The sequence below is a fragment of the Marmota monax genome, unplaced genomic scaffold (genome assembly GCF_021218885.2).
Source record: "Marmota monax isolate L192 unplaced genomic scaffold, Marmota_monax_Labrador192_F-V1.1 WCK01_AAM20220418_F8-fsc00004, whole genome shotgun sequence".
In the NCBI taxonomy this organism is placed as follows: domain Eukaryota; kingdom Metazoa; phylum Chordata; class Mammalia; order Rodentia; family Sciuridae; genus Marmota; species Marmota monax.
The window spans coordinates 33,285,746-33,311,076 of NW_026692881.1; the positions used below are offsets into that span (position 1 = coordinate 33,285,746).

Sequence of the window (25,331 nt, forward strand, 5' to 3'; positions counted from 1 at the left end):
TATTAACTGCACACTCATGAGACATTGGTTTAGTTTCTCTGATCTCTGATTTCCTTCTTTCTAAAGTGGGAGAGGTAGATAGGTTGGAGTGATCGAGAAATGATGTATGTGGAGGTCACACCTGCAGCAGCTTACTTGTTCTTTCTCCCCATATAGAGAGGTGAGGAAGCATGTGCTGAAATCTCACTAAGTAACAACTACACAACAAATTTTACTGCACAACAAAGCAACAACTAAAAATCATTTTTAAAAAAGCAGCTAGGTGTGGTGGTGCATGCCTGTAATCCCAGCAACTAGGGAGGCTAAGGCATAAGGATCACAAGTTTGAGGCCAGCCTCTATAACTTAGTGAGGCTCTAAGCAAATTAGTGAGACCCTGTCTCAGAATAAAAAGAAATGGGGATGTGGCTCAGTGGTTAAGCATCTGCCCCCCCAGTACCAAAAAAACAAAAACAAAACAAAAAAACAACAACAAAAAATCCTTGGAAAAACTTGTTTTGACTTATCAGCATATGGTCTCTGATGGTTCTGGCATCTTGGTTTCTGTTTTTACAATGCTGGGAATTGAATCCTGGGCCTCATACATGCTAGGAATGTGCTTTGCCACTGAACCACACTCCCAGCCCTGATCCTTTCCATTTGATCATCTCTGGTTCTCTTGTTTTGGGTACTTATTTGGAAGTTAACATATACCACTTCTTTATATGAAATATGATTAGAAATTGATTTTTTTATGATTAGCTTAAGGAATTGAGTCAGCATTTTACTAAACATCTAGGTCAGACACGATGCTTGAATCTTGGGATTTGGAGATGAACTACAAGTGTGCAGTCCAGTTAGGGTAAAGAGTTGACCACAAGTGACCACATACGAGGGTGCTGTTTGCACGTCCCGAAGCAGACCAAGGGTGGCAGTTCTGCTTGTGGAGAGGGGACTGTGGTTTGCTGAGCAAATGCTGGCGCTTGAGGAGAGGGAGTAGGAGTGAAATGGTCCCCCAGGAACAGGCCCGTGTTCCCCACAGCCAAAATGTCAGATGAGCTGGGAATGGAGAGGAGGGAAGGCTGTAGAGGCCCAAGCACCAGGTGGAAGTTTGGATTCTCTTTTATAAAGGAGTGGTTATCAGACATAGTTTTACAGCTGTGAAAGTCATGGTGCTGATTTGCTGGTTAATTCTGTGACAAGTTATGGTTTAGCACCAAATCTACTATTTAGTCTAAATTTTAGTTTTAACTTGCTTAGAAATTAAAAAAATTAAAAAATAAATGCCATAAACTATATTATAAAATAAAATAACCATGAGTTATTTATAATGAATGGAAATTTTAAGGTATTAACTCTTCTATTTTCTTAAATTACTATTTGCCTTCTTTTGCTGTTGACCAGGGCCTGTTGGTTTATAGAGAGTACTAAAAGCAAACGAAAATAAAAGTTGTAACAAATCTTAATATTGAGATAGGCCTGTTATCAGCTTGATTTTTTTCCCCTGTGAATTGAGCCACACTTTCCCTTTAGCAGCAGTAAATCCTTGCTTCAGGGTCTTCCTGGATGCCACTTGAGAACCTTGCCATGCTTAGGCCATTGGACAGTGTGGGAAATACCACAGGAAGAGTCCTCTTGGTTACCATGATCAGGTGTTGGAAGAGGATGAAGCTGGAGGCTGCTGGGAATTTGTAGAGTGGTTATTGGAATTGTTGTATTTGCTCAGAGATGATTGTGAGTGAGTGGAATTGTGATTTGGGATATAAACTCAGAGATGGAAAGGAAAGAAGCAACTCTCAAAACCTTCTGGAACAGAGCATACCATATTTGAGTTAAGTGTTAGGAAGGATTGTTCACTTGGCAGTTGAGGGGTGTCTTTCATCTTATTTTTTCTGTATGCTAAATCATTCTGTAGTTTGTCTCACCTGAGTCCCTGGCAATACTGTGGGCAGATCCCAAACTGAGATTGGGATTCTGTGTTGTGGTGTTGCTCTTTGTAGACTGGGTGCTGCATGCCCACAGCAGTGAAGGAGAGGCCTGTAAGCAAGGCAGAACCCAGAAGAGCTGTGTTTTAGGCCCTACGTCATATCCTTAATTTTATTCTGTAAAAAAGGATAAGTGGAAAAGTATTCTGAAATACTTTAGAAATTTTGAATAATTTCTAGGAGCCTGTTTTATAAACTGCAGTTGCTCAGATATGTAAATTATGACATTATAAGGGTGTTTTGAAATGAATAAAAATCTATAACATGATCTTATTTTTTAAATTTAAGAGTAATTTCCTTTGGATGAACTATGAAGTGTTCTTGGCTGAGCTACATTGATTGTTCTATGTTGCTCACAGATAACAAAGTGCTGCCAGATAAGATAATATATGGTGTGTCCTGTTGATTTATTGTCACTGAAACAATGTGACCAAAATTAGCCAATTTTTTTATAGTAAAGAGATCAAATATACATGGCCCATGTGCTGTTTTTCTTTGAAAATGGGTTTAGTGATTTTTCTTTTGAAAAGTAATAGTTTTTAGGGTTTGCAGTATTGTTAAGTCAAGTATTTATATGTTGATTCACTTAGTTTTAAACTTAATGCATAGAATTTTAGGGGAGCAAAATAGCTCTTGGCAACAGATCAGTTTATGATCTCTTGTGAGAACTCTCTTTAGCAATGTGTAATGTCAAGTTTTATGAGTATATTAGGTGGTAGTTCTGAGTGGGAAGCATATTTAAACTGAAGAACTCTGAAAATATTCTTTTTGGATTTCATCTTTAAACTTGTGCCGCCTCAGGGCTGGGGGTTGTGGCTCAGTGGTAGAGCGGTTGCCTAGCACGTGTGAGGCACTGGGTTCGATCCTCAGCACCACATAATAATAAATAATTAAATAAGTAAAGATATTGTGTCCATTTACAACTTAAAAAAACAAAAACAAAAACAAACAAAAAAACTTGTGCTGCCTCAAAAGGGAAGAAATAAACTTTCCAAAATACTGATGATAGAATCATTTAAAATCTGGCTGAGTTTTCATTTTCCTATTTTGTCTCTTGGATTAACCAGTTGGATTTATGATTTCTTAGTACTTTAATTAGCAGATTGACCAGTTTGGCCAAATATTTTGTTGAGTCAGTCTGTTCAGAAACTAATAAACATAGTTGCTTGGCATGGTGGCACATGCTTTATAATGCCTGTGACTCAGGAGGCTGTGCTGGGAAGAATGCAAGTTTGAGGCCAGCCTCAACAACTTAGTGAGGCCCTGAACAACTTAGCAAGTCTCTGTCTCAAATTAAAAATAAAAAGGACTGGGGATATAGCTCAGTGGTAAAGTACTTCTGGGTTCAGTCCCCAGTACCATACACAGACACACACACATACACACACTGAAAACAGAGACCACCACACAGTCCTCAGCTTGGGGAAAAATTTGTTGTATTTGCTCAACTTATGTTTTCTAGTGTTCACAATTCTTGCCTTGGGGAAAAATTCTTACAAAGATTGATCAAGTAGTTTATAATGCTGCATTTAACGTTATGCTTTCATATAGTTGAATCTCAAAAAAAACCCCGCGACATAGATGAGTTGCCCAAGACAAGGTTTACATTCGCCCAACATTGCTGAATTCAGGATGCAGTTACCACCGGGCATGGCTTTTGTTTATGGAAATGCACAGATCTTGAAAGTTTTGTGCAGTAAGTTTTGGTGGTTGTATTCACTTGTGTAATCATGACCTGCAACAAAAACCCAACACATCTATCCATTATCCTTATGTTTCTTTCTAGCTAACTCCTCCACCCTCCCTATAACCACTGTCCTGATTTCTAGAAATTCATCTGAGTAGAATCAACAGCATGTACTGTTTTGTATTTGCCCTCTTATATTTAAAATAATGTTTTTGAGGACTGGATATATAGATCTTTGTAGAATAATTGCCTAGCCTGCACAAGGTGCTGAGTTTGATTTTCAGCACTGCAAATACATAAAATTGCAAATCTTTAAAAAATAATAATATTTTGAGATTCATCAAGATAGCCAGTATTTACCTGGATATGGTGGAGCATACATGTAATCCCAGCTACTTGGGAGGCTGAGACAGGAAGATCACAAGTTCTCTGCCAACCTGGACAATTTGGCAAAACTGTCTCAAAATAAGAAATAAAAGGGGCTGGAGTATAGTTCGGTGGTAGTGCCCATGGTTTCAATCCCGAGTACTAGTTGGGGGAGCTGATACTTATGTTTAATTTTAATTATTTAATTGCAAACTATTTTTTTCTTTTGTAATCTTTTTTTCTTAAGAATTTTAAAGTAGTTTATAGATGCCATGGCATTTTTTCCCTAAATGGTTAGTTGTGTCCAAGAAGGACATTTCTCTCATGGCCCCAGTGCTGTTATTATGCCTATGTTACTCATCATTCCTTAATATTGAGATGGCATGTTTTGAATTGATAGCTGAGAACTGAACTTATCCTCAAGATTATGTTGTGAAGTATTTGTGTTTCATAGGAACAGAAAAAAGCAGCATCAGAAAAGAAGGCAATGATGGCTGCTTCGACAAAAGGACAAGATGAAAGTGCTCGGAAAGCTAAAGAAGTGGCTTCTGTCCCTTCAGAATCTAGTGAATCTAAGAGGAAGCTTCCAGTTGGTGCTTACGTTTCTTCTGTGCACATTGATTATGAGTCTTTTGAAGTTGGCACTGGCCAGGTGAGTTTACATTTTTTATGTTGGAATGAGCACATCTTTATCATTTGGATTGGTTGTACATTCTTTAAATATTTATATAACATTTATTTGGGGCTGTGTGGAGAAAACTGACTTTCTTTTACTATTTTATGCTTTTTATAATGTTCCCAGTAAAAGTTTGAACCTGTATAGTACAAGACATCTACTTTTGAAGTTAGCTTTATTTCAGCTTTTCTAACACTCAAAATTTTTCTATTTTTTGTACCAGAAATTGAACTGAGGGCCACTTTGCCACTGAGTTATATTCTCAGACCATTTTATTTTATTTTATTTTTTTAAGTTTTAAGACAGGGAGGAATATTGCTGAGGCTGGCCTCAAACTTGTGATTCTCCTGCTTTGGCTTCCTGAGTCACTGGGATTACAGGCGTGTGTCACTGTCCTGGCTTTACTTTCATAATTTTATACCCTTAGTCTCATTATCACTAATCAGAAGTGGCTATGTTAGAAAACTATGTTTAGAATATACCTAAATTTCTGTGGGAGAAATTTGTTGTATTTGCTCAACTTATGTTTTCTAGTGTTCACAATTCTTGCCTTGGGGAAAAATTCTTATAAAAATTGATCAAGTAGTTTATAATGCTGCATTTAACGTTATGCTTTCATATAGTTGTATCTCAGTGGCTTAGAAATATTAAATTCCTTTTAGACAGCATTGCTTTCAATGTATTTACAGTTGAATATCACAAGTGAGTTCATGAAGGTACAAGATGGAACTTGGTTTTTACACTACCTCATTTAAAATTTCAAGCCCATTTCATTTTTACTGGTTGCATTTTTAAATATGTCTTTTTTGGGGCTGGGGATGTGGCTCAAGTGGTAGCGCGCTAGCTTGGCATGCGTGCGGCCCAGGTTCGATCCTCAGCACCACATACAAAGATGTTGTATCTGCCAAGAACTAAGAAAAATAAATATTAAAAATTCTGTCTCTCTCTCTCAAAAAAAAAAAGTTAAATATGTCTTTTTCAAACATGACAAATGTGATCAGACCTTAGCAAATAAAGGGCAAAATGTTTTCTCACCTTCCTTTGAAAGCTGAAAGTATAGGGGTCTATGAGCTACTAGGATACTCAGTACACACCTCTCTGGGAGGGAACCTTGTCCATGAAACCAGAGTCATCTCCTTATAGTGTTAGGACTGTAAAAGAAAAGGAATCTATCCTGCTAGGTCCAGTTAGGAAAATTCCAAAGAGTGATTTTGGTTTACCTGGTTTGAGTCCATTCTGGACCAGCTTGTAGCCTGGGTATGGCCGCAGATTGACACAGACCAGTTCATATGCCACCTCTGTGGTTGGAGCACTGAGGCAGGTAGGCAAGATCTGTTACCAAAGAGTTGTTGGGCAATACATATAGCAGCCACAGAGTACATTATTCATTGCCAGAAAGTCACAGAAACCAGCTAAACAACAGGACATTTGAAAAAGAAAATAAACCCTCCAGCTGGGATTAGCTGGGATTACAGGCATGTGTCACTGTCCTGGCTTTACTCTAACCTTATCAGCTACAGCTAAATACCATCAACTATTTGAGCAAGGCCTTCGGAATTTGTTTGGATATATATTTACATATATATTTTAACCAAAATGAGAAAATGCTAGATGTAGTATTTTATTAAATCATCCTGTTGTCTTCAAATAGTGTATTATAAATATATTCCCATGTAAGTAAATATTCCTCCAGAACTTCATTTTTAATGACTGTTGGGATTTTTAATCACTGGGAAGATAATTATGCATTCTGTCGTTTCCTTATTACTTACTGGATTTATTAGTTTCCAAGGGCTCTTATAACAAAGTACACATCCTGGGTGGCTTTGGACATGGAAATTTCTTCTCTCAACAGTTCTGGAGGCCAAGAGTCTGAGACAAGGTGTCGGCAGTGCCATGCGTCCTCTGAAACCTGTATAGAACTCCTTCCTTGTGTCTTTCTAGCTCCTGGTGGTTCGTGGGCTGTCTTCAGCTGTCCTTGGCTTATAGACCATCTCTCTAGTCCCCCATTTTTATGTCATTTCTGTCTCTTCCCTGGTCTCGAACTTGAGATCCTTTTTTGTGTGTAGGACTCTTGTGTCCAAATTTTCCCTTTTTATAACAACACTGGTCATACTGGACTAGGGCCTATCATAATGATCTCATTTTAACTTGATTACCTTTTTAAAGATTCTATTTAAAGATATTGGGGGTTAGGACTTTATATCTTTTTTTTTGAGAGGACACAAGTTCAACCTATAACATTGCACCATTTAGGCAATTTCCAATTTTTATTCTATTTTTTCTTTGTATGCAGTACTGGGGATTGTACCCAGGGGTGCTGTACCACTTGGCTACATCTGTAAACCCCTTTTATGTTTTTTTTTTTTTTTTTTTTTTTTTTAAATATTTATTTATTTATTTATTTTTCCGTGGACACAACATTTTTGTTTGTATGTGGTGCTGAGGATCGAACCCGGGCCGCACGCATGCCAGGCAAGTGCGCTACCGCTTGAGCCACATCCCCAGCCCCCCTTTTATGTTTTAATTCAAGACAGTCTCCTTAAGTTGTTGAGGCTGGCCTTGAACTTGAGATCCTCCCACCTCAGCTTCCTGAGTCTCTGGGATTATAGGCTTGTGCTACTGTACCTGGCCGTTTTTCACTCTTAAACAATTCAGTGATAAACATTTTAAAATCAACTTTCTGTGTATATTCTTCATTATTTTCTTTCAGTTAAGTTGGGAGAAACAGAGTAGTTGGGCCAAAAGATGTACACGTGAAAGTTCTGATGGTTTCTGTACTTCTGAAAGGTACCGATTTGCTTCCGACTGGCAGTTTATAAGGTTGATGCTCTCATCTGTCCCTTGCCAGTACTGGCATAATTGTTTCTCTCTCTGTCTCTCTCTCTCTCTCTCTCTCTCTCTCTTGCTTGCTGTGCCAGGGACGGAACTCAGGACCTTTCTCACCCATGCTCAGCAAGTGTTCTCCCACTGAGCTACACCACCAGCCCTCATTCTTCTGTAAAACTACGTAGTAGCTTCACTTTAATAACTTACTTCTAAATAAATGAGTTATGTGAAAGTAAATTTTTTACCTTTTTTTAGCATTTTGTTTGTTTCTGATAAACTGATAGGAATAATGGTATTGCATTACATTTTTTTTTTGAGTACTTGAGAGGTTAGATATTTTCTGTATGTTTTGAAAGTATTTTTCTTTTATGAACTGCTGGTTTTTACCTGTTTTCTATTGGATTTTTTTTACTGATATTTAATAAATCTGTATATATTGATGCTGTTTGCCCCTTATCATTTGTAAATATTTTTTCAGTTTATATAATTTCTTTTAAGTCCCCCCCCTGCCTTTTTATGGGAGAGCCAAACTATTGAATTTGCAAACCTTGGGTTATGAAGTCCAGACTGTTGAGGGGCTCTCCGGGCATGGTAGAGGGCTTGGATTTGGAGTTAGAAGTGCTGGGCTAAGTCTGCTTTCTGCATTCACTGGCTGTGTGCCCCTGGGTGAGTTACACACCTCTTAAGCCTCAGTCTCTTCATCTGAGAAGTGAGCATGGTGAGTCTTGCGATACCTTCTTCTCCTGGTGGACCTTTGTTGCACACTCGGGTTATGCCATTCATTGTTCTTTGTAGGAGTTCCAGACACTAAAATGAAAAAGACATTGTCCTTCCACTGAGAAAATGAAAGAGTTGTACACTTGTTACTTTTTCTTGAGAGAACAATTGTGTGCAAGCTACCCAAAGAGAATTCTTTCAGGATAAGTCATTTTTCTGACTGAAGGAACTTGCCTTAAATAGAAAGTGATACCTCCGGGGTTGCTGGTGATGAGTTCTGCTCCCTCACATGTTGAAGTATAATATTAGAGAATCACACCAAGGCAAGCACATAAAGCTAAAAGGGGTAACACAGACTTCTGGGAGGGAGAATGGGGCCAAAGCTAGTATCCTGGTATCCCAAGAAGCGAGGATGTTTTGCCTTTTTATATGTCCTAGGATTCCGTTCTTTTCCTGCTCTCTTCCCCTTATCTCTTTCCTAGATGCTGGGTGTTGTGGCCTAAAGGTGGGAAACGGGGAAGGGGGAAGGGCAGGATGGAGCGGCCCAGCACACATTAATTAATAACTTTATAACTCCCTGTAGGGAGGGGCAATTCCTGGGACAGGTTGGAACAGGGGCAGGTTATCTTTATAGGGTGGTGGAAGGGTTCTGAAAGCATTAACATTTTAATTCCTCCATTCTCTGGATCCAACCCTTGCCTGTCTGGCTTCAAAAGGATGGAAATTATAATAAAGGTAGTCCTCATGAAGAAGTTAACTTGCCCAAGGTCACACAGTGTGTTAGTTTTTTGTCACTTGACAAAATACCTGAGAAAAACAACAACAGAGCAAAGATTTATTTTGACTCATGGTTTCAGGGGTCAAAGAGAGAGAATCAAGGCCAGGGCCAAGATAATACCTTACAGGGTATGCCCCCAGTGATCCACTTCTTTCAATGTGGCTCACCCTCCTACAGTTTCCACCATCTTCCAGTAATGCCATTAGATAATAAATCTGTCAGTGGACTAATCTACTGAAGAGGTCAGAGCCCTCATGATCCAATCACTTCCCCCAAAGCCTCACCTTGGAACACTGTTGCACTAGGACCAAACCTTCAACACATGAGCACATTCCAGACCCAAATAACACAGTGAATAAAGAGTGGATTCAGACCCAGCAGTGTGACTCCAGATTACTACAGTTTTAACCACATATATAACCATAATTGATGCAGTCATGCTTATATACTGTGTTTCTTATACTGGAGAGTAAATAAATTTGTAGCCAGAGGATGTGATAGACTGAAGATTTTAGAGAGAATTTTTTAGTCTTCTATGGCAGCAGCAGCTATCCATAGAAGAGTATCTTCTGTGTTTAAATTAAATACTACTCTAAGAACACTTGAAAATCCCAAAGAATTTTGTCTTTTGGGATATTGGAATGATCTTTTTTATTGCTACTTGCTTTCTTCTAGGTTTCTGTTATTTACAGCTCATTAGACTTCGAGCCAGAGATTTTCTTTGCTTTGGGATCTCCAGTTGGTATGTTTCTTACCATCCGAGGAGTGGATAAGATAGATGAAAACTACAGGCTTCCTACTTGTAAAGGATTCTTCAATATTTATCATCCTGTGAGTGAACTGAATTTTTTTTTTTTCTTTTGAAAAAGATGAAGAGCCTGTCCTCTTTACCTTAAAGGTTCTCAGGTTCTTATTTCTTGGGAGTTAATATTGATCTTGATTTTGTAGGACTTGAGTCTTCCATCCTAAGAGATATAGTCTGTTATTTTCTAATAACAGAAATCCTGTTCAAAGAAATAATTCTATTGCTTTGCTTGCAAATTAGTTTTACCTATAGACTATAGAAAAACTTCTTAAAATTGCCAGTATTTGAATAAGGAGTAGGAAAAAGTCAATCTCTGATTTGCCAGTTATCATTTTCTTACCCAACTAAAAGCATACAATTCAAAACAGCTTTTCAATTCTTCCATTTGTAGCTTGATCCAGTGGCATATAGATTAGAACCTATGATTGTTCCAGATTTGGATCTAAAAGCAGTCCTCATCCCACATCACAAAGGCAGAAAAAGACTTCATTTGGGTAAGAAACAAGTGTAAAAACTTGTCATTCCTGATATTTTATAATCTATATTATTAGTATTATTTTGTAATCTAATATTACTAATCTAATATTACTAATATTAGTAATATTACTATATTACTAATATTACTAATATTAGTATTATGAAAATTGTAACACTAAATTCTTTCTACTTAGTTCAGAAAAAGGAAGAATTTGAAGGACGTATAAAGTTTTAAATGAATTCCTTCTTTTTGATGATATTGAAAATGGGGCAAGTTGGTAATAAAGCAATAAGAAATAATTAAATTTTGATAATTTGGTTACAGTTTTTGAAACTGGGAAGAAGGGTAACACTTAATGACCAAATAATAAAGAAGTGAAATTGATGTTGTCTAAGTCAAGAAAAGTGTTGTTTTCTTGTAATTAGACAAACTTTTCCTATTAAAAAAAATTCCCCTGGCAGGGCTGGGGAGTAGCTCAGTGGTACAGCACATGCTTAGCTTTATTGAGGCCCTGGGTTCCATCCCTAGCAAAACACACACACACACACCCACACACACACATCATTTAGCCTAATAGATGGATAATTTCTGTTAATTATGGGTATTACTTATCCCTAGACTTAAAAGATTGGGTGGAAGGGTTGTGAGCATGGACAAGAAAAGGAAAAGTGATCATGTCCTTTTATTTAAACATGTTTTTTGCTGGGTTTGGTGGTGTATGCCTGTAATTCCAGTGACTCAGGAGGCGGAGGTAGGAGGATCATAAGTTCAAAGCCAGCCTCAGCAGTTTAGTGAGGAGGCATTTGGCAACTCAGCAAGACCCTGTCTCTCTATTAAAAAAAAGGGGGGGGGCTTGGGATATGGCTCAGTGATTTAAGTACCCCTTGGTTCAATCCCTAGTGCTAGTGCTCCCCCCCTCCAAAAAAAAAAAAAAAAGGAAAGAAAAGAAAAAAAGTTTTTTTCTAGCTACTTGGGAGGCTGAGGCAGGAGGATTGCAAGTTTGAGGCCAGCTTGGGCAGCTTGGCAAGACCTTGTTTCAAAATAAAAAATAAATGAGTATCTATCTCTCTCAGTAGTAGATGCCCCCCTACTCCATTCAATTCCCAGTGTCCCCCCCCACACCCAAAAAGGGGGATGTGTTTTGTTTGTTTGGCTAGTGGCATGATTTTTAAAAAAATATTTAACTCTTTGGAAGTTAAAATGAGAAATTTGATAACTCAAAGACCTTGAATTCAAATATGATTATTATATAAGAGGAGAAATAATGAAGGAGCAGAGGTTTTTTTCATTTCTAAAGTAGAGGTTTAAATTGTAGTTATTAGAATCTTATATTCTCAAAACCATTTCACTGTTACAGATTAGAAAAGCAGTGATATTTTTAGTCTCTTGGGTCCATTTTTAAAAAAACTTCCAGTAAAAAGTACTTATGAATGTTGCTTATATTTTTGTAGTATTTAAACTTCTTTCTATGGATAGGGGAAATTTATATTCTTGGGCTGGATCAAGTTTAGTTGTGAAAAAAAATGACAGAATAAGTCAAACGTGGTGGCACATACCTATAATCCTTGTGGCTCTGGAGGCTGAGGCAGGAAGATTGCAAGTTCACAGCCAGCCCCAGCAACTTGATGAAGCCCTAAGCAACTTAGTGAGAGCCTGTCTCAAAGTAAAAAATAAAAAGGGATGGGGATAGGGATGTGGCTCAGTGGTTAAGCACCCCTGGGTTCAATCCTTGGTACCAAAAAATAAAAATAAAAAATGACAGAATAAGATTCATCATGTTATTTTATCATGCTAAGCATTCTGGCTGAATCATTCTGTATATTTGACTTTAAGAGAGGAAGAAGAGCTTCTCAATGGAATATTAATTTCTGTGATAATGGAATTTTACCCAGTGACTGATTAACTTGATGTGTTTTCTTGATCTCTTTAGAGTTGAAAGAAAGTCTCTCTCGAATGGGATCTGATTTGAAGCAGGGTTTTATTAGCTCTCTGAAAAGTGCTTGGCAGACACTTAATGAGTTTGCCCGTGCTCATACCTCTTCAACTCAGTTGCAAGAAGAATTGGAGAAAGTTGCCCATCAAATCAAAGAGGAAGAAGAAAAGCAAGTAGTTGAAGGTAAATTTGACATTTGAGGCATTTTCCAGTACAAATGTTATTTATGAACCATAACACTTGTGCATTACTTAATAATGCTTTTATTTTCTAGTCTTATTTTGTGAAATTGTGTAGATCCTTCCTATAAAGGAGAATTTGTCATAGTAAACTATACCATCAAGTGCATTATTTCAGCATCATTCTTTGTTAACTAGGTTTTTAACTGATAGTTACTGAACTTTTAAATATTTTGTTGAGTTTCTTAAGGCCAGAATGGAATATCAGAGTTGAGAAGTGTTTGTATTTCAGGCATTTTAAAGACTCAAAAGAAGTTATCTTCCTAATACTGTTGTTTAACTGTGTCCTTATAGACTTCATATACAATGTCAGGTCATTGTGCCATGATTTGTTTGACTTTCAGATTCTAATTCTATTTCCTTTCTCTCTACAATGCTTTCTCACCCCTTATCTTCACAACTTCTGTCAGCTGTTGGCTCTTTCTCCTCTCTCTTCCCCTGTTGTTTGGAGGAATGGGGAGTGAGCCTGGTAGCTCCCCAGTTGCTACGTGTGTCAAGCCTTATACTCATTGAGCCAGAAAGTCAGCTAAAGTCAAAGGATAATGATTAAGTGATTGACTTTGATATTGAAATGGTTTAAATTCTAGCAGAAAAGATTGTTGAAAGTCCAGATTTTTCCAAGGATGAAGACTACTTAGGAAAAGTTGGAATGTTAAACGGAGGCCGCCGAATTGATTATGTTCTTCAAGAAAAGCCAATAGAGAGTTTTAATGAATATCTTTTTGCTCTTCAGAGTCATCTGTGCTATTGGTAAGTGTTCTTCACTTTGATAACATTTGAGAGGACTTTAGGTGCCATCACATAACGACAGTTTAGTTTTAGTGAGATTCTTTTACTGATTTCAGTATTTGTTATGGTCTGTTAATTCTAACTCATATATCTCAAATCATAACTTTTCTCCTTTAATTTTTAAAAAAATTCAGAATAGAGGTTTGCAATATGCTTCTAACTTTTTATCTTTCTAATCTGCATATTTGAGTTATCCACAAGGTGGCGGGTATGTTATCTGCCTTTACCCAGAGGCCTTTGGTGCTTGCACACTGTTTTTGTAGGAGTCTTTCGTAGTGGGAGTTGTAGGGATTTAGGAAAGCCATTTCTTCTGTATGATCTTATCACCAAGAGCTTGACTGTTCTGGAGCTGGTCTCTGTGCAGTTTTTAAGGATAGCTGTGAGATCACATTGCCTTGCCATCATTTGCCCTTGTTAGAGTTGAATAGAACAACTAAACTGCATTTACCACCTTTGTGCACAGAGTTAATTCTACTAATAGTCTTTTAAATAAATATGCTTTTCTTTTTGGTAGGGAATCCGAAGATACTGCTCTCCTACTACTTAAAGAAATTTATCGAACAATGAACATTAGTCCAGAGCAGCCCCAGCATTGATCGGACTTCTATTTTACTGTGAGTTTATCTCTTTTATACATAAAAAGTTTGAATGTTTGCATTCTGAAGCTTTTTTTATGGAGCTGATATTGACTGGGATTTTTCTCTTTGCTCTTTTCTGTTTCCTCTGAGATTTTTTTTTTTTTGTTCGTTTATTTTGTTTAAATTCAGAATACAGATAGCAAGGAAGGGGATTAGTTTGCAGTATGTATTTCTGATTTATTATCTTCTTTCCAAAACTACACAGAATTTGAGTCTTTTAGTTTTTTGTGTTTTTTTTTTTTTTTTTTTTGGTTTTGTCTTTTTTTTTAAAAAAACAGATCCTAGAAATGTCAGTTGAGAATTCCTTTGGGTATAGGTCTCATTACCCATTTACAACACTTTAAACAAGTAGAGTTTATTTTCCTTCAGTGACAGGAATGGTTCCTTTGTTGATTGATGCCACCAGACACCTGTACAGCGTCTTCCTGCATCAGTGTCGGCTCTTACTGCCTTGTGGTTATAACATGCTCCCATCGTTCCAGACATGCCTGTATCTGGCATGCAGAGCAGCGTCTACCTTTTAAATTAGAAAAGCAAAAGCGTGGCCAAATACTCTCTCACACCTATAGACTAGGCCTGTGGCCACCCTAGCAAAGGTGATGCTGTAAGTGTTCCCAGTCTTTAGAGAAGGAATAGAGAAGAGGGTTAAGTCTGTGATGAGTGTGCCAGTCTGTGTTTTTGTCATGCTCTATGTTCCTAACTGTCCTCCTGAGACACTGGATACCTGTTTTTCATCACTAGATTATGCATTACTTTTAAAAAGAAATTTTAAAGCCTTTGAAAGAATGGAATAAAAAGTACTGATCTCTACATTGCCAAAATCAAAAGTAGCTCTTAGCACATTTTGGTTTTCTGGTAGTAAATGATAAATGAAGATTCCCTTTAGCCTCTACTTTCTCATTTTAGAGAGGTAACCATTTTCACTGGGGTTCCCTTAGAGAAATTTTTGTGCATATATTCAAGTAAATATTCATGCATTTTTAAAACAAAGGGATCTCATTCAATATATTGTCTTGAACTTGGCTGTTTTCCGTCAGCCAGGCAGCTCACTTGGTATTCCTATCGTGTGTGTGAGCCAGTTTCCTGTGAATGAACATTTAGATAATTTTCAGTGTTTTTTAATGCTATATATTAGGCAGTCTTAATCCACAGAATAGTTTGGTCTAAACAACTACTTTGTAATTGTATTGTATATAATTTTATCAGTTCCTACCATTTCTGATATTGTAATATTTCAGAATAGTTTCATCTAAAAAACAATTACATAATCACATCATATATCATTTTATTAATTCCCACCATTTCTGATATTATAATATTAAAATAAACTGAATGTAATGTCAAAAGCTTCTCATAGTACAGATTTTCAATTATAAAATAGTTATTCACTTGATGGACAAATATTTATTCAGTACCTACTGTGTGCCAGTCACCCATTTTTATGCTGAGGATAAGTAATCAACAAGATTGCATCCTCACCTTTAAGGGATTTACCTTCTACTGGGAGAAGATTGACAGTAAACCTGATCCCTAAAATGCACAACTTCAAATATTGGTAGGTTTGGTGGAGAAGATTAAATTGGAAATGATAGAGAGCAGCTGGGGTGTTTTAGTCAAGCTTTTTTGCTGCTGTGATAAAGGACCCTACCAGCACAAGTGTAGAGGAGAAAATGTTTATTTAGGAGTGCACGGTTTCAGAGTTCTTAGTCCATAAAAGGCAGGCTCCATTCCTCAAGGCTCTCACTATAAGGCAGAACATTATGGTAGAAGAGTGTGGCAGAGGGAAGCAGCTCACATGATGATCAGGAAGCAAAGAGAGACTCCACTCTGCAGATACAAAATATACACCCCATAGCCATGCCCCCAATTAACCACTTCCTCCAGTCACACCCCACCAGGCTCTGTCCACCACTCAGTTAATTTCGTCAGGGAATCAATTCATTAGTTAGGTTAAGGCTATAGCCCAATCATTCCTCCTCCAAATCTTGCATTGTCTCACACAATTCTGGGGGACACTACATCTAAACCATAACATGGGGCTTATTTCCAGGAAATGCCTGGCTGAATTTGATGATATTTGGATTAAAATTTGAGTGTTGGGTGAGAAGAAGGTGGACATATGGGGGGATGGGGGAAGAACAAGCAGAAGGAAGAGCAGCTGCAGAAGTCATGAGAGGGGAGCAGACCTGCTGTGGTTCAGGGTCAGAGAGCAGACAGTGTAGCTGGAGGTGTGAGTGAAGGCAGAGTGGGGGTGAGGGAGTCAGAGAGATAGGTGGGTTTGATGATGAAGAACCTGGTTCTAAATGGGGTGAAAACATTGCAGGCTTTTGAGAAGAGGAGTGACATGATTTGGTTTCTCTAGAAAGCTTGTGTGGGTGCTGGGTGGAGGGTGTCCTATTAGTGGGTCAAGGAAAGAGCAGGGAGGATAGTTAAAAAGTCAGTGGTGACTGACTAGGGCACAGGGTAGCATTGATGAGAGGTGATAAATCTGGGTCTGTTTTGGAGGAAGAGTAGTTCATGACTTACTGGTGAATTCACTGTGAGGGAGAGAATAATTCAGGGTGACTCTTAGGATTTTGATGTGAGCAGTTGGGTGGTCAGTGTGCATTTCCCTGGCAAAGCTGTTGTGGGAACAGATGTTGGGGTGTGGGGCATGGGGAATGAGTAGTTCTGTTTGTCCAGTCAGTAGTTAATGATGTTGGCCTGAAGCTCAGCTCAAGGTAACTTTGGAGTATATGCTCATGGGCATATACTTGCCATTTGAAGCTGCAGATGGTGAGTTCACCTAGAGTGTTGAAGGTGGAGAAGGAGGAGCCAGTGAAGTGAAGAAAACCCAAGGGCTGTATCTCAGGGAGGCTCAGGGAAGATTGCTTCAGGCAGTGTCAGATGCTGCTGAGAGGTTAGGCAAGAAGAGGACTTGGATTCAGGAAGATACGGGACATCATCAGTGACTTTGATCAAAGTCGTTTTAATGTCTTGGCAGGAGTCACAGAGGTTGAGAAGAGGTGGGGGATTAGTGAGGAAAGAGCTTTGCTATAAACAGTAATGGAAGTAAGGCAGAGGGGGGCAGTGGATGGTAGTAAGTTGTGCTTATTTGCCAGTAGGAATAATTCAGAACCAAGGGGAAAATTGATAATATAAGAGTGCGAGGGGATACTTGATGGAGGAAATATTGGGAAAGGAGTGCGATGGGAGGTGTGGGGCCAGGGTAAGGTGGAGAGTTGAGCCTTAGGAAAGGAGCAGGGATGCATCCCCTGCCCTGAAGGAGGGCATAGAGTTCAGACACTGATTTCAGGTGGGAGGAGGAGGGTCCTGGGGTTACTTCAGTTTTCGCTCTGAAGTGTGTAGAGGGTTTGAGAGGTTGAGGAGAGAGGAACAGGTGATATTACCTCAGTGTGGGAAAAGGAATTTACCAGCCTAGGGTAATAGAATTGTATTGCAGGCCGAAAGCCCGTTTGGTATTTTGGTCATATATTTGAAGTCAGTACAGTTGGCACAATTGCCTGGCTTTTCTTTGGTGATGTTCTGCTCCTTGGGTGAAGTTCACAGTAAGCATGTATTTAGGTTTGCCAGGGTTAAGGGTTAGCCAATAAGCGGGACAGGAAGGGAAAGACAGACAGGAATGGGAGATGACAGAGACTTGGTGGCAGGAGAGGTTACAGATGGGAGTGGGGAACACCCTCATTAGTGATTTGAAGATGGGAATGGGAGGTTTTGGTAGGAGAATTGTGCCATTTGGAATGGGGGTTTTATAGTGTGACAGCACCAATCAACTCTATCATGATAGAGTTGATTGGTGCTGTCATAACTGTAAAACAAATGCTCCACGTACTTGAAGGCCATTTTTAAAAGCAGTCACGATAGTGACTCAGACCTTAAGTCTGTTTATGTGGTGAATTGCATTTATTGATTTCTATATGTTGAATCAACCTTGCATCTCTGGGATGAACCCCACTTTATCATGGTACACTATCTTTTTAATGTGTGTATGTGATTTGCTAGTATTTTATTAAGAATTTTTACATCTATGTTCATAAAGGATATTGGTTTGAAGTTTTCTTAATATGTCTTTGTCTAGTTTTGATATCAGGGTGATATTAGCTTCATATAATGAATTTGGAAGAGTTCCCTCCTTTTCTATTTTCGTGGAATAATTTGAGGTGGATTGGTATTAGCTTTTTTTTTTTTTTTTTTTTAAGGGTCTGGTGGAACTTGACTAAGAATTCATCCATCCTTGGGTTATTCTTTCTTTTTTTAAAAAAATTTCTTTGTTTTTTTCTTTCTTTTTTTGTGTATAACACAATACCTTTATTTTACTTATTTATTTTTTTATGTGGTGCTGAGGATCAAACCCAGTGCCTCACACATGCAGGTCAAGCGCTCTACCACTGAGCCATGATCCCAGCCCTGGTCCTGGGCTTTTCTTTGTTGGTAGGCTTTTGCTGATGTCTTCAATTTCATTACTTAAAATTGACCTGTTTAAATTTTCTGTATCTTCCTGATTCAATTTGGTTAGGTTGACTCTAGAAATTTGTTGATGTCTTCAAGATTTTCTAATTTATTTGGATTATAAATTTTCAAAATAGTTTGATTATCCTGTGTATTTCAGTATTGTCTGTGATATTTGCTTTTTCTTATGAATTTTAATAATTTGAGTTTTTCACCCTCTTTCTTTTGGTTAGTTTGGCTAGAGTTTATCAGTTTTGTTTATTACAACTTTGTTTTATTGATTTTTTTAAAAAAAATTTTTTTTAAAGATTTCAATTCAATTAATTTTGTCTCTGATTTTGATTAATTTCCTGTCTTCTACTGATTTTGGTGTTGATTTGTACTTCTTTTTGTAGGGCCTTGAGATGTAAGAAATACAGAAAAGAGCTGGGTGTGGTGGTATGTGCCTTGAATTCTAGCTGCTTAGGAGGCTGAGGCAGGAGATTGCATGTTATAGACCATCTTGGGCAACTTGCTGAGACCCTGTCTCAAAATTTAAAAGAATAAAAAGAACTGGGGATGGAACTCAGTAATAGAGTACCCCTGGGTATCACATACACAAAAAAGAAAGAAAATACAGAAAAGAATAAGCAGCAGTAGAAACTACCCATAATCTTACCAACCAAAAATGTTAAAGTATTTCTAAGTCTGTTTTACACTGTTTGCTATTTTATAGCCTGTTTTTTCTGCTTAAGATGTTGTGTAATTTTCCCATATCAGCCTATACCATGTGTGCATGCATGTGCTCATGTGTCTGGGGTATACTTACAGTTCTCGTTTGCTTTTCTGAATGAGTTATATAAACACTTGATTTAGCTTTTTGAAGTGACATCTTTTTTGTGTATCCTTCCAGACTTCTGCTTACACACAGTAAAATTTTTCATTTTTTTAAAGTGACCTTGCGTCTTGGAGAGTGTTCCATATCAGGGCACCCATCCATCTGTCCGTGCACCCATCCATCTGTCCATGCACCCATTACTAGTGAAGTTGAGTATTTTTGGTGTATGAATATGCCTGCCTGATTGTATTTCTTCTTTTGTTAATTGCTTGTTCCTGACCCTTTTGTATTTTTTCTGGAGGTGTGAGGTAGGCTGGTTTTAATGTTTTAAATACATGACAGCAGAATGCATCACAATTCTTATTACACATATAGAACAATTTTTTATACCTCTGTTTGTATATAAAATATGTACACATCAATTCATGTCTTCATACATATTACTTTTAATTTTGTTTATGCTTTAGAGTTACAGGGCCTCATATATTAGTAAGCCATACCACTGAGCTGTATTCCTAGCCCATTTCCTGAGCTTTCTGGTCTTTTCTATTGACTTATTTATCTCCCCATCATATTTCATTGATTGCAGGTCATATTCCCTATTTTAGCATCCTTAAGTTTGGAATGCATCTTAACATCAGCTGTTGACTATAAGTTGGTTTCTGAGAGGGCATGTATTGTTCTCTGCCAGCCACTGGGGGTCACTACCCACCTGGTCTACTTAAGCTGATTTCTCTACTTGAGATGTTCTTGGTCCATGCTGGTAGTGTCAACTCAGACCTCAGAATCTCCAGGTGGAGGGAACAACGGTACCATTCAGTGTACAGGGAATTTTTCCCCCTCTTCCCATGTCAGATAAGAGGTGTGAGGGGTTTTTGCCATCCCTTTTGCTTGGATGGTTTTTCTTTTTATGTCTAACTAATCAGGGTTGTGGCCATTCGGTATCCCTACTTGTTTGAAGGTCTCTTGACTCCTTTGAGACTCTCTTTCCTGGGCATCTTTCATTTTGTGCATAAAACAATGGCATGCTCTATGGTGTGTTAATAATGGTGATTTTTTACTTTTGAATGTCTGGCAATGCAAGTTCTCAGTATACCACAGTCTTGACTCTCTCTACCCTCTCAAAACAAACAAAACCCAAAAACAACACTCCTGGATTTTGGAAACCTCAGTCAGAACCTTTTATCTCACATAAGATTTGTTTACTCTAGTGGCTTTATTTCCATATGTATTTGCTTATAAAATATAGGCTAGAATCTAAGTTTTTAATACTAAACTGATAAAATAATTGAAAATATTATGCTTGATTCATTCAGAGACCAGTTAAGCTAAATAATATTTTCACGTTTATTTCCTTTTATTGCTTTTTTTAAAAGCCTTAAATTAACCTGATAATTAACTTAAGATTTTGTCTTTCACTTTCCATACTTGCTTTTTACAAAGATTCCTCTTGCTGAAATAACTTTGTGCCCTCCCAAGCCTTCGGATGGCACATCTGAGGCCGTGCACTCCCAGGCTGTGTTATTTGGAGGCCGTCTGCAGTGTTTGCTCAGGAAGGTTGAGCATGAACCTGTATGTTCTTTCACTTCAGGAAGGAGTGGCAGTGCATTATATTCTTACTGTAAATTTGTGACATTTACCAAGTTTTCTTTTTAAAACTTTCTTCTCTTCACAGAAAGTCCCAGGGAAAATCACCTTGCTGAAAGAACTCTCTCCATGGATGTTCCCAGTCTGCTCCTGTGATGGAAGATTGAAAAGCGATGCGTCGACAGTTGTTCACACATGACTCTCAGGTGTGGGCTTCATTCAGAAGGCAACACATGGAGCGAAAAGGAAATGAAAAAATCTACTGCATTTGGACAGTATGGATGAGAAAATGTAATTATAAAAATAATGCAATGAAAAATTCCTCAGATTTGTTTAGTTGTATAGTTGTCCAAGTTAAGTGTGAGTTAAATGAAGAAATATTTGTAGCATGCAAATGGTTATTTCTGTTTCTGAAAAACCATCATCAATGGGCTATTAAACTTACATTTTTCTTTTTATTAGTGCAGTATGTTCCTTTTATTCAGGTATGGACTTCTTGAGAAACTCTGGTAACATGATTTTCAGGAAAGATGTCATACTTTCAATGTGAAGCATGGTTCTGAGCTGCTGGGATGCAGGGTCCTTTCTGAGGAAGTGGCCAAGGTCACTTGCAGCCCACGCTGGGTCTATGGTGTTGTGGAGCCTTCATACCACCGGAAGCCTAGTTATGAAGTGCTTTGACTTTTCAGAAGTTCTGTGATGGACTCTCTGGGAGTGTCCACCTACACAAGGAGGAGGGAGCACATGTCAGGTTTCATTTGGTCATCAGACGAAGCTGGCAGTTGCCTCATTGCTGAAGTTCTACTTAATGTGAGAACCAAAGTAGAGGTTTTTGTTTTCTGGTTTATTAATTTCCCTTATACCAAAGTCTTTGAAAGTATGAAATGTACTGCTTCTAGGCTGTAAAGCTACTTCACGAAAAGACTGCTCTGTGGTATTTCACTTTGTTTTACCATAAATTCAAATTATCTAAATATTTTCCTAATCCTACACAGAAATGCTGATTTTCTTCTTTTGTTATGTAGTGGAAACATTTTACATTGTTTACATAGTTCTCATGGAACATGGAATTTTTTGAAAGCTATATATGATACACATTTTTGTGTATATATATTCTAATTGGTGTGAATAAAACAGTAACATCAGTGATTTTTTTAAGCAGCAAACTTCTGTATTCTCATGTCTTCCTTTAATAGTATTCCTTTGAGCTAGGCGTGCTGGCACATGCTTGTAATCCCAACAACTTGGGAGGCTGAGGCAGCAGAATCACAAGTTTAAGGCCAGCCTGGACAACTTAGTGAGACCCTGTCTTAAAATAAAATAAAAAGGGCTGGGGGATGTGGCTCAATGATACAGCACCCCTAGGTTCAGTCCCCAGTACTGGGGAAGAAGGAAAATCCTGTGAGTTCAGTGTCATTCCCTTTCTATTGTGAGTAGCTGCTTTGTAGCTAATACAGGACTTTATAATTTGCTACTAATAGTAGAATGAGAACTGTAAAATTTTGGAGCTGCAGTTGACCCTGGATGGCCTATATTCCAACCGCCTCAATTTTCTAGCTGAGGAACAACACTAAATGCCTTTTCTAGACTGATACATGGCAGATCTGGGCTGGAACACAGATTTATTGACTCCCTTCCGGCCTTCGTTTCTCCACACCAGGACAAATTGCTTTTCACTTAATTTTCACTTAACTTCCCAGTACTGATGAAATAAAAAAAAATGAGGGTTATTTATATATATTTTAATAAAATCCTGTTTGATTTTTCAACTTACAGTGAGTTTTGTGTTTTGTTCTGCCTGTCTTCTGAGTGATGGGTTAAGAGAAGGGCCTTTGGGCCATTGTCCATGGAAGAAATGTGTGCCAGGCCTGGATTCTTGCCATTTCATTTTAAACCTGAAGAAACATAAAATAGAATTTTTTGGACCTGGCCGATGACCTATTTTTCCATCACTATACAGTCTTTTTATAGTTCTCCTGAGGGCAGAGTCTGGAGCAAAGTCTTGGTCACTGTTGTCACCACCATGCGAGCACAGAGTCTTTCCACAGAGTGAGGCACTTCCCAGATATTTGTTGAATAAGGGAATTTTTAAAATCAAAACCATAATTTGACACTTTGAAAGAGACCCGAGAGGATCATCTAGATGGGTGGTTTGCAGGGTTTTGAAAAGCAGCAGGACTCTTTCATTGAAAACATTTTCAAATTCCAGTTTGTAGACAAGATGAGAGCACAGCTGACCAAACTGCCTCCTCTCCTCAGGAGCAGCTTGAGACCTTACCCATCCCCTATTCTAGACTAATGCTCTTATCTTCCCTAGGTGGGGAAAATCAAGTCTTTAGTCATTCTGGAAGTGTTCATGTGCAGAGTTTGGAACAAAACTTTAAAAATGTTAGTATCTGAACTCAAAGGATAAGAGTCTTCTTACAACTGGCCAGAACCTCGAGCCTACTGAGTCATGCTAATGCTGTAGTACATGAGTGCATATGGCTTCCCAAGTCTGACAGTCACTTGTGTTTCTTGAATCCAAGCAGATAAGCATGTTTTCTCCGAACAGTATGATTAAAAGAAAAGGAAACAACACAAGCTATAGTTATTTTTGAGGTAAGTATGTTTCCTGAAAGGTGTGATTGACATGGACCCTTGGGAATGAGCATTAGAGTAGAGACCACTGTGCTGGGGGGATGCTCTGAGAGCTGAAATGGTAACCTGGTGTGACTATAAGAAGAACTGGAGGTCAGGCTTGTTCCAGACAAGCCAGGATGACTGGCCCTGGTGGTGTTCATGTTCTGTTGTTTCAGGCATCTGATTGGGAGGCATCTCACCACCTTGGTGCTGGGCCGCCGTGTATGCCAAGCACTTTTTTGGTGGGAACTCAGTTTTGCCACTCGGAGGAGGGTGAGTTGAACGGCAGACACTGGATGCTTTTCCTCCAAGTGTAGTTCTTATTACGTAGCAAGATGGCACTCTGAAAATAGGTTTGTTCCTGGGGCGAATTGGCAGTTTACGCTCTTCATGTGCCAAGGTGCCAACGCTGCTCCTGTTGTCGGCCATTGCCCTGGGGTGTGCAGGATGGATGGTCAGCTGACTTGTCTGTTGATGTTTCTGTGATATTTTGACCAGGTTATCGGTTTTGTCCTGGTATTTTATTTTTACAAATTGAGCTCACCAAAAACTCAAAAGCATAGTAAACCTCCAGTGTCTACCTGTCTTGGCTTGTGTCCAAGCTTTACCTCTCAGTTGTGAATCCTTGTGCATGATTTCTTCCCACTAACTTCTCAGCAAAGTGTGTTTTGGTTTCGTTTTGTTCTGGGTCAGTTTCCTCTACCCAGAAGTTCCTCAACCTCATGGGGGAGCTGTAAGGATTAAACAAAAGTAGGAGTAAGGCCCCTTTGTTGGTGAGCAGCACACAGTAGGCACTTGTGGCCTTAGCTGGTTAGTACTATGCTCAGCACACAGTAGGCACTTGTGGCCTTAACTGGTTAGTACTGTGTTCAGCACATAGTAGGCACTCGTGGCCTTAGCTGGTTAGTACTGTGTTCAGCACACAGTAGGCACTCATAGCCTTAGCTGGTTAGTACCATGCTATTGTTTTGCCACGAGTGCTCAGGTGCTGCGAAGACCAGGCCTTCAGTGGCAGATCACTACCACCCTCATCCTTCCTGGGTCATGCGGTGGCCAGGGTTCTGGCAGTGAGCACTGCCACAGAGAGAGAGCCTTCCTCTGCTCACAGAGCTGTCTGAGGAGCGGCAGAGCCTGGAGACCTGCAGGAGTGTAGGGTGTGCAAGGCTGGAGAGGTGCAGCCATTAGAAGGGGGGGGGTGGCATGGCGTGTGTTGGCATGGGTGGACGTGAGGGATGGTGATAATTATTTGCCTGTCTTCATCTGGGCTCTTGCAAAATGCCTTTGGATAATGTCAGTGTGCCCCAATTTGACTCATTTGGAATAAGGATCAAAGGATGAAGAAAATGCTTATTTTTCTTCTTTATGCTTCAGACCAAGTGAAATGAGCTTGGGAAGTCTACATGTGTACCACTAGGGTAAATATGAAACGATCACAGCGATCTTCCATATAGGACATTTTGTAGGGCAACATATAAAACAGATCAGGGGTTAGCAAGAAAATCCATAAAATAGTGGTCAAAATGCCGCATACTAGTCAGTGGTGAGCTGCAGCTTAGGTTCAAGGATATGGAATTGGTGTACTTGGAATGGCCCACTGTGTTCTTTCATTTCTTGTATTAAAGTGTGACTGTGTGTGTGTGTGTGTGTGTATGTGTGTGTGTAACCCAGAGCCTCACATGTGCTAGGCAAGAAATCTGCTACTGAGCCACCCCCAATCCCTTGAAGAATACTTATTTCTAAGACCTTATTAAGGGATGTGTGCATACACTCAGAAGCACAGGGTGGTAATGAATCCCCATGTGCGGCTCTCCCAGCTTTGGTGGTGGTGTCTGGTACCTAAAAAGGTGAGTCCAGTGGCCAGGTGAAGGTGCACCTGTGGAAAGACACGAGTTGGGAGGCATCACTCACCGGAGCAACTAAAGAAATGAAGTTCCGTATGAAGTGCAGCAAGAGCTGTA

The 25,331-nt window shown here is 38.8% G+C and overlaps 1 protein-coding gene across 3 annotated transcripts in view; it reads left to right on the forward strand.

Annotated features, from left to right (window-relative positions):
* The window catches only part of Sec23ip (SEC23 interacting protein), a 45,403-nt gene extending 24,194 nt beyond the window's left edge, over positions 1–21,209 (forward strand). For 2 of the 3 annotated variants that reach the window (XM_046450284.2, XM_058581343.1), the window contains exons 14-20: positions 4,471–4,668; positions 9,692–9,847; positions 10,213–10,315; positions 12,230–12,415; positions 13,059–13,221; positions 13,775–13,874; positions 20,840–21,209. In XM_046450284.2, the coding sequence (XP_046306240.1) occupies positions 4,471–4,668; positions 9,692–9,847; positions 10,213–10,315; positions 12,230–12,415; positions 13,059–13,221; positions 13,775–13,856 (888 nt within the window). In that variant the 3' untranslated portion in view covers positions 13,857–13,874; positions 20,840–21,209. The remainder of the gene's footprint in view (positions 1–4,470; positions 4,669–9,691; positions 9,848–10,212; positions 10,316–12,229; positions 12,416–13,058; positions 13,222–13,774; positions 13,875–20,839) is intronic. The other variant, XM_046450285.2, reaches the window with a different exon arrangement.
* Positions 21,210–25,331: the final 4,122 nt, after the last annotated feature.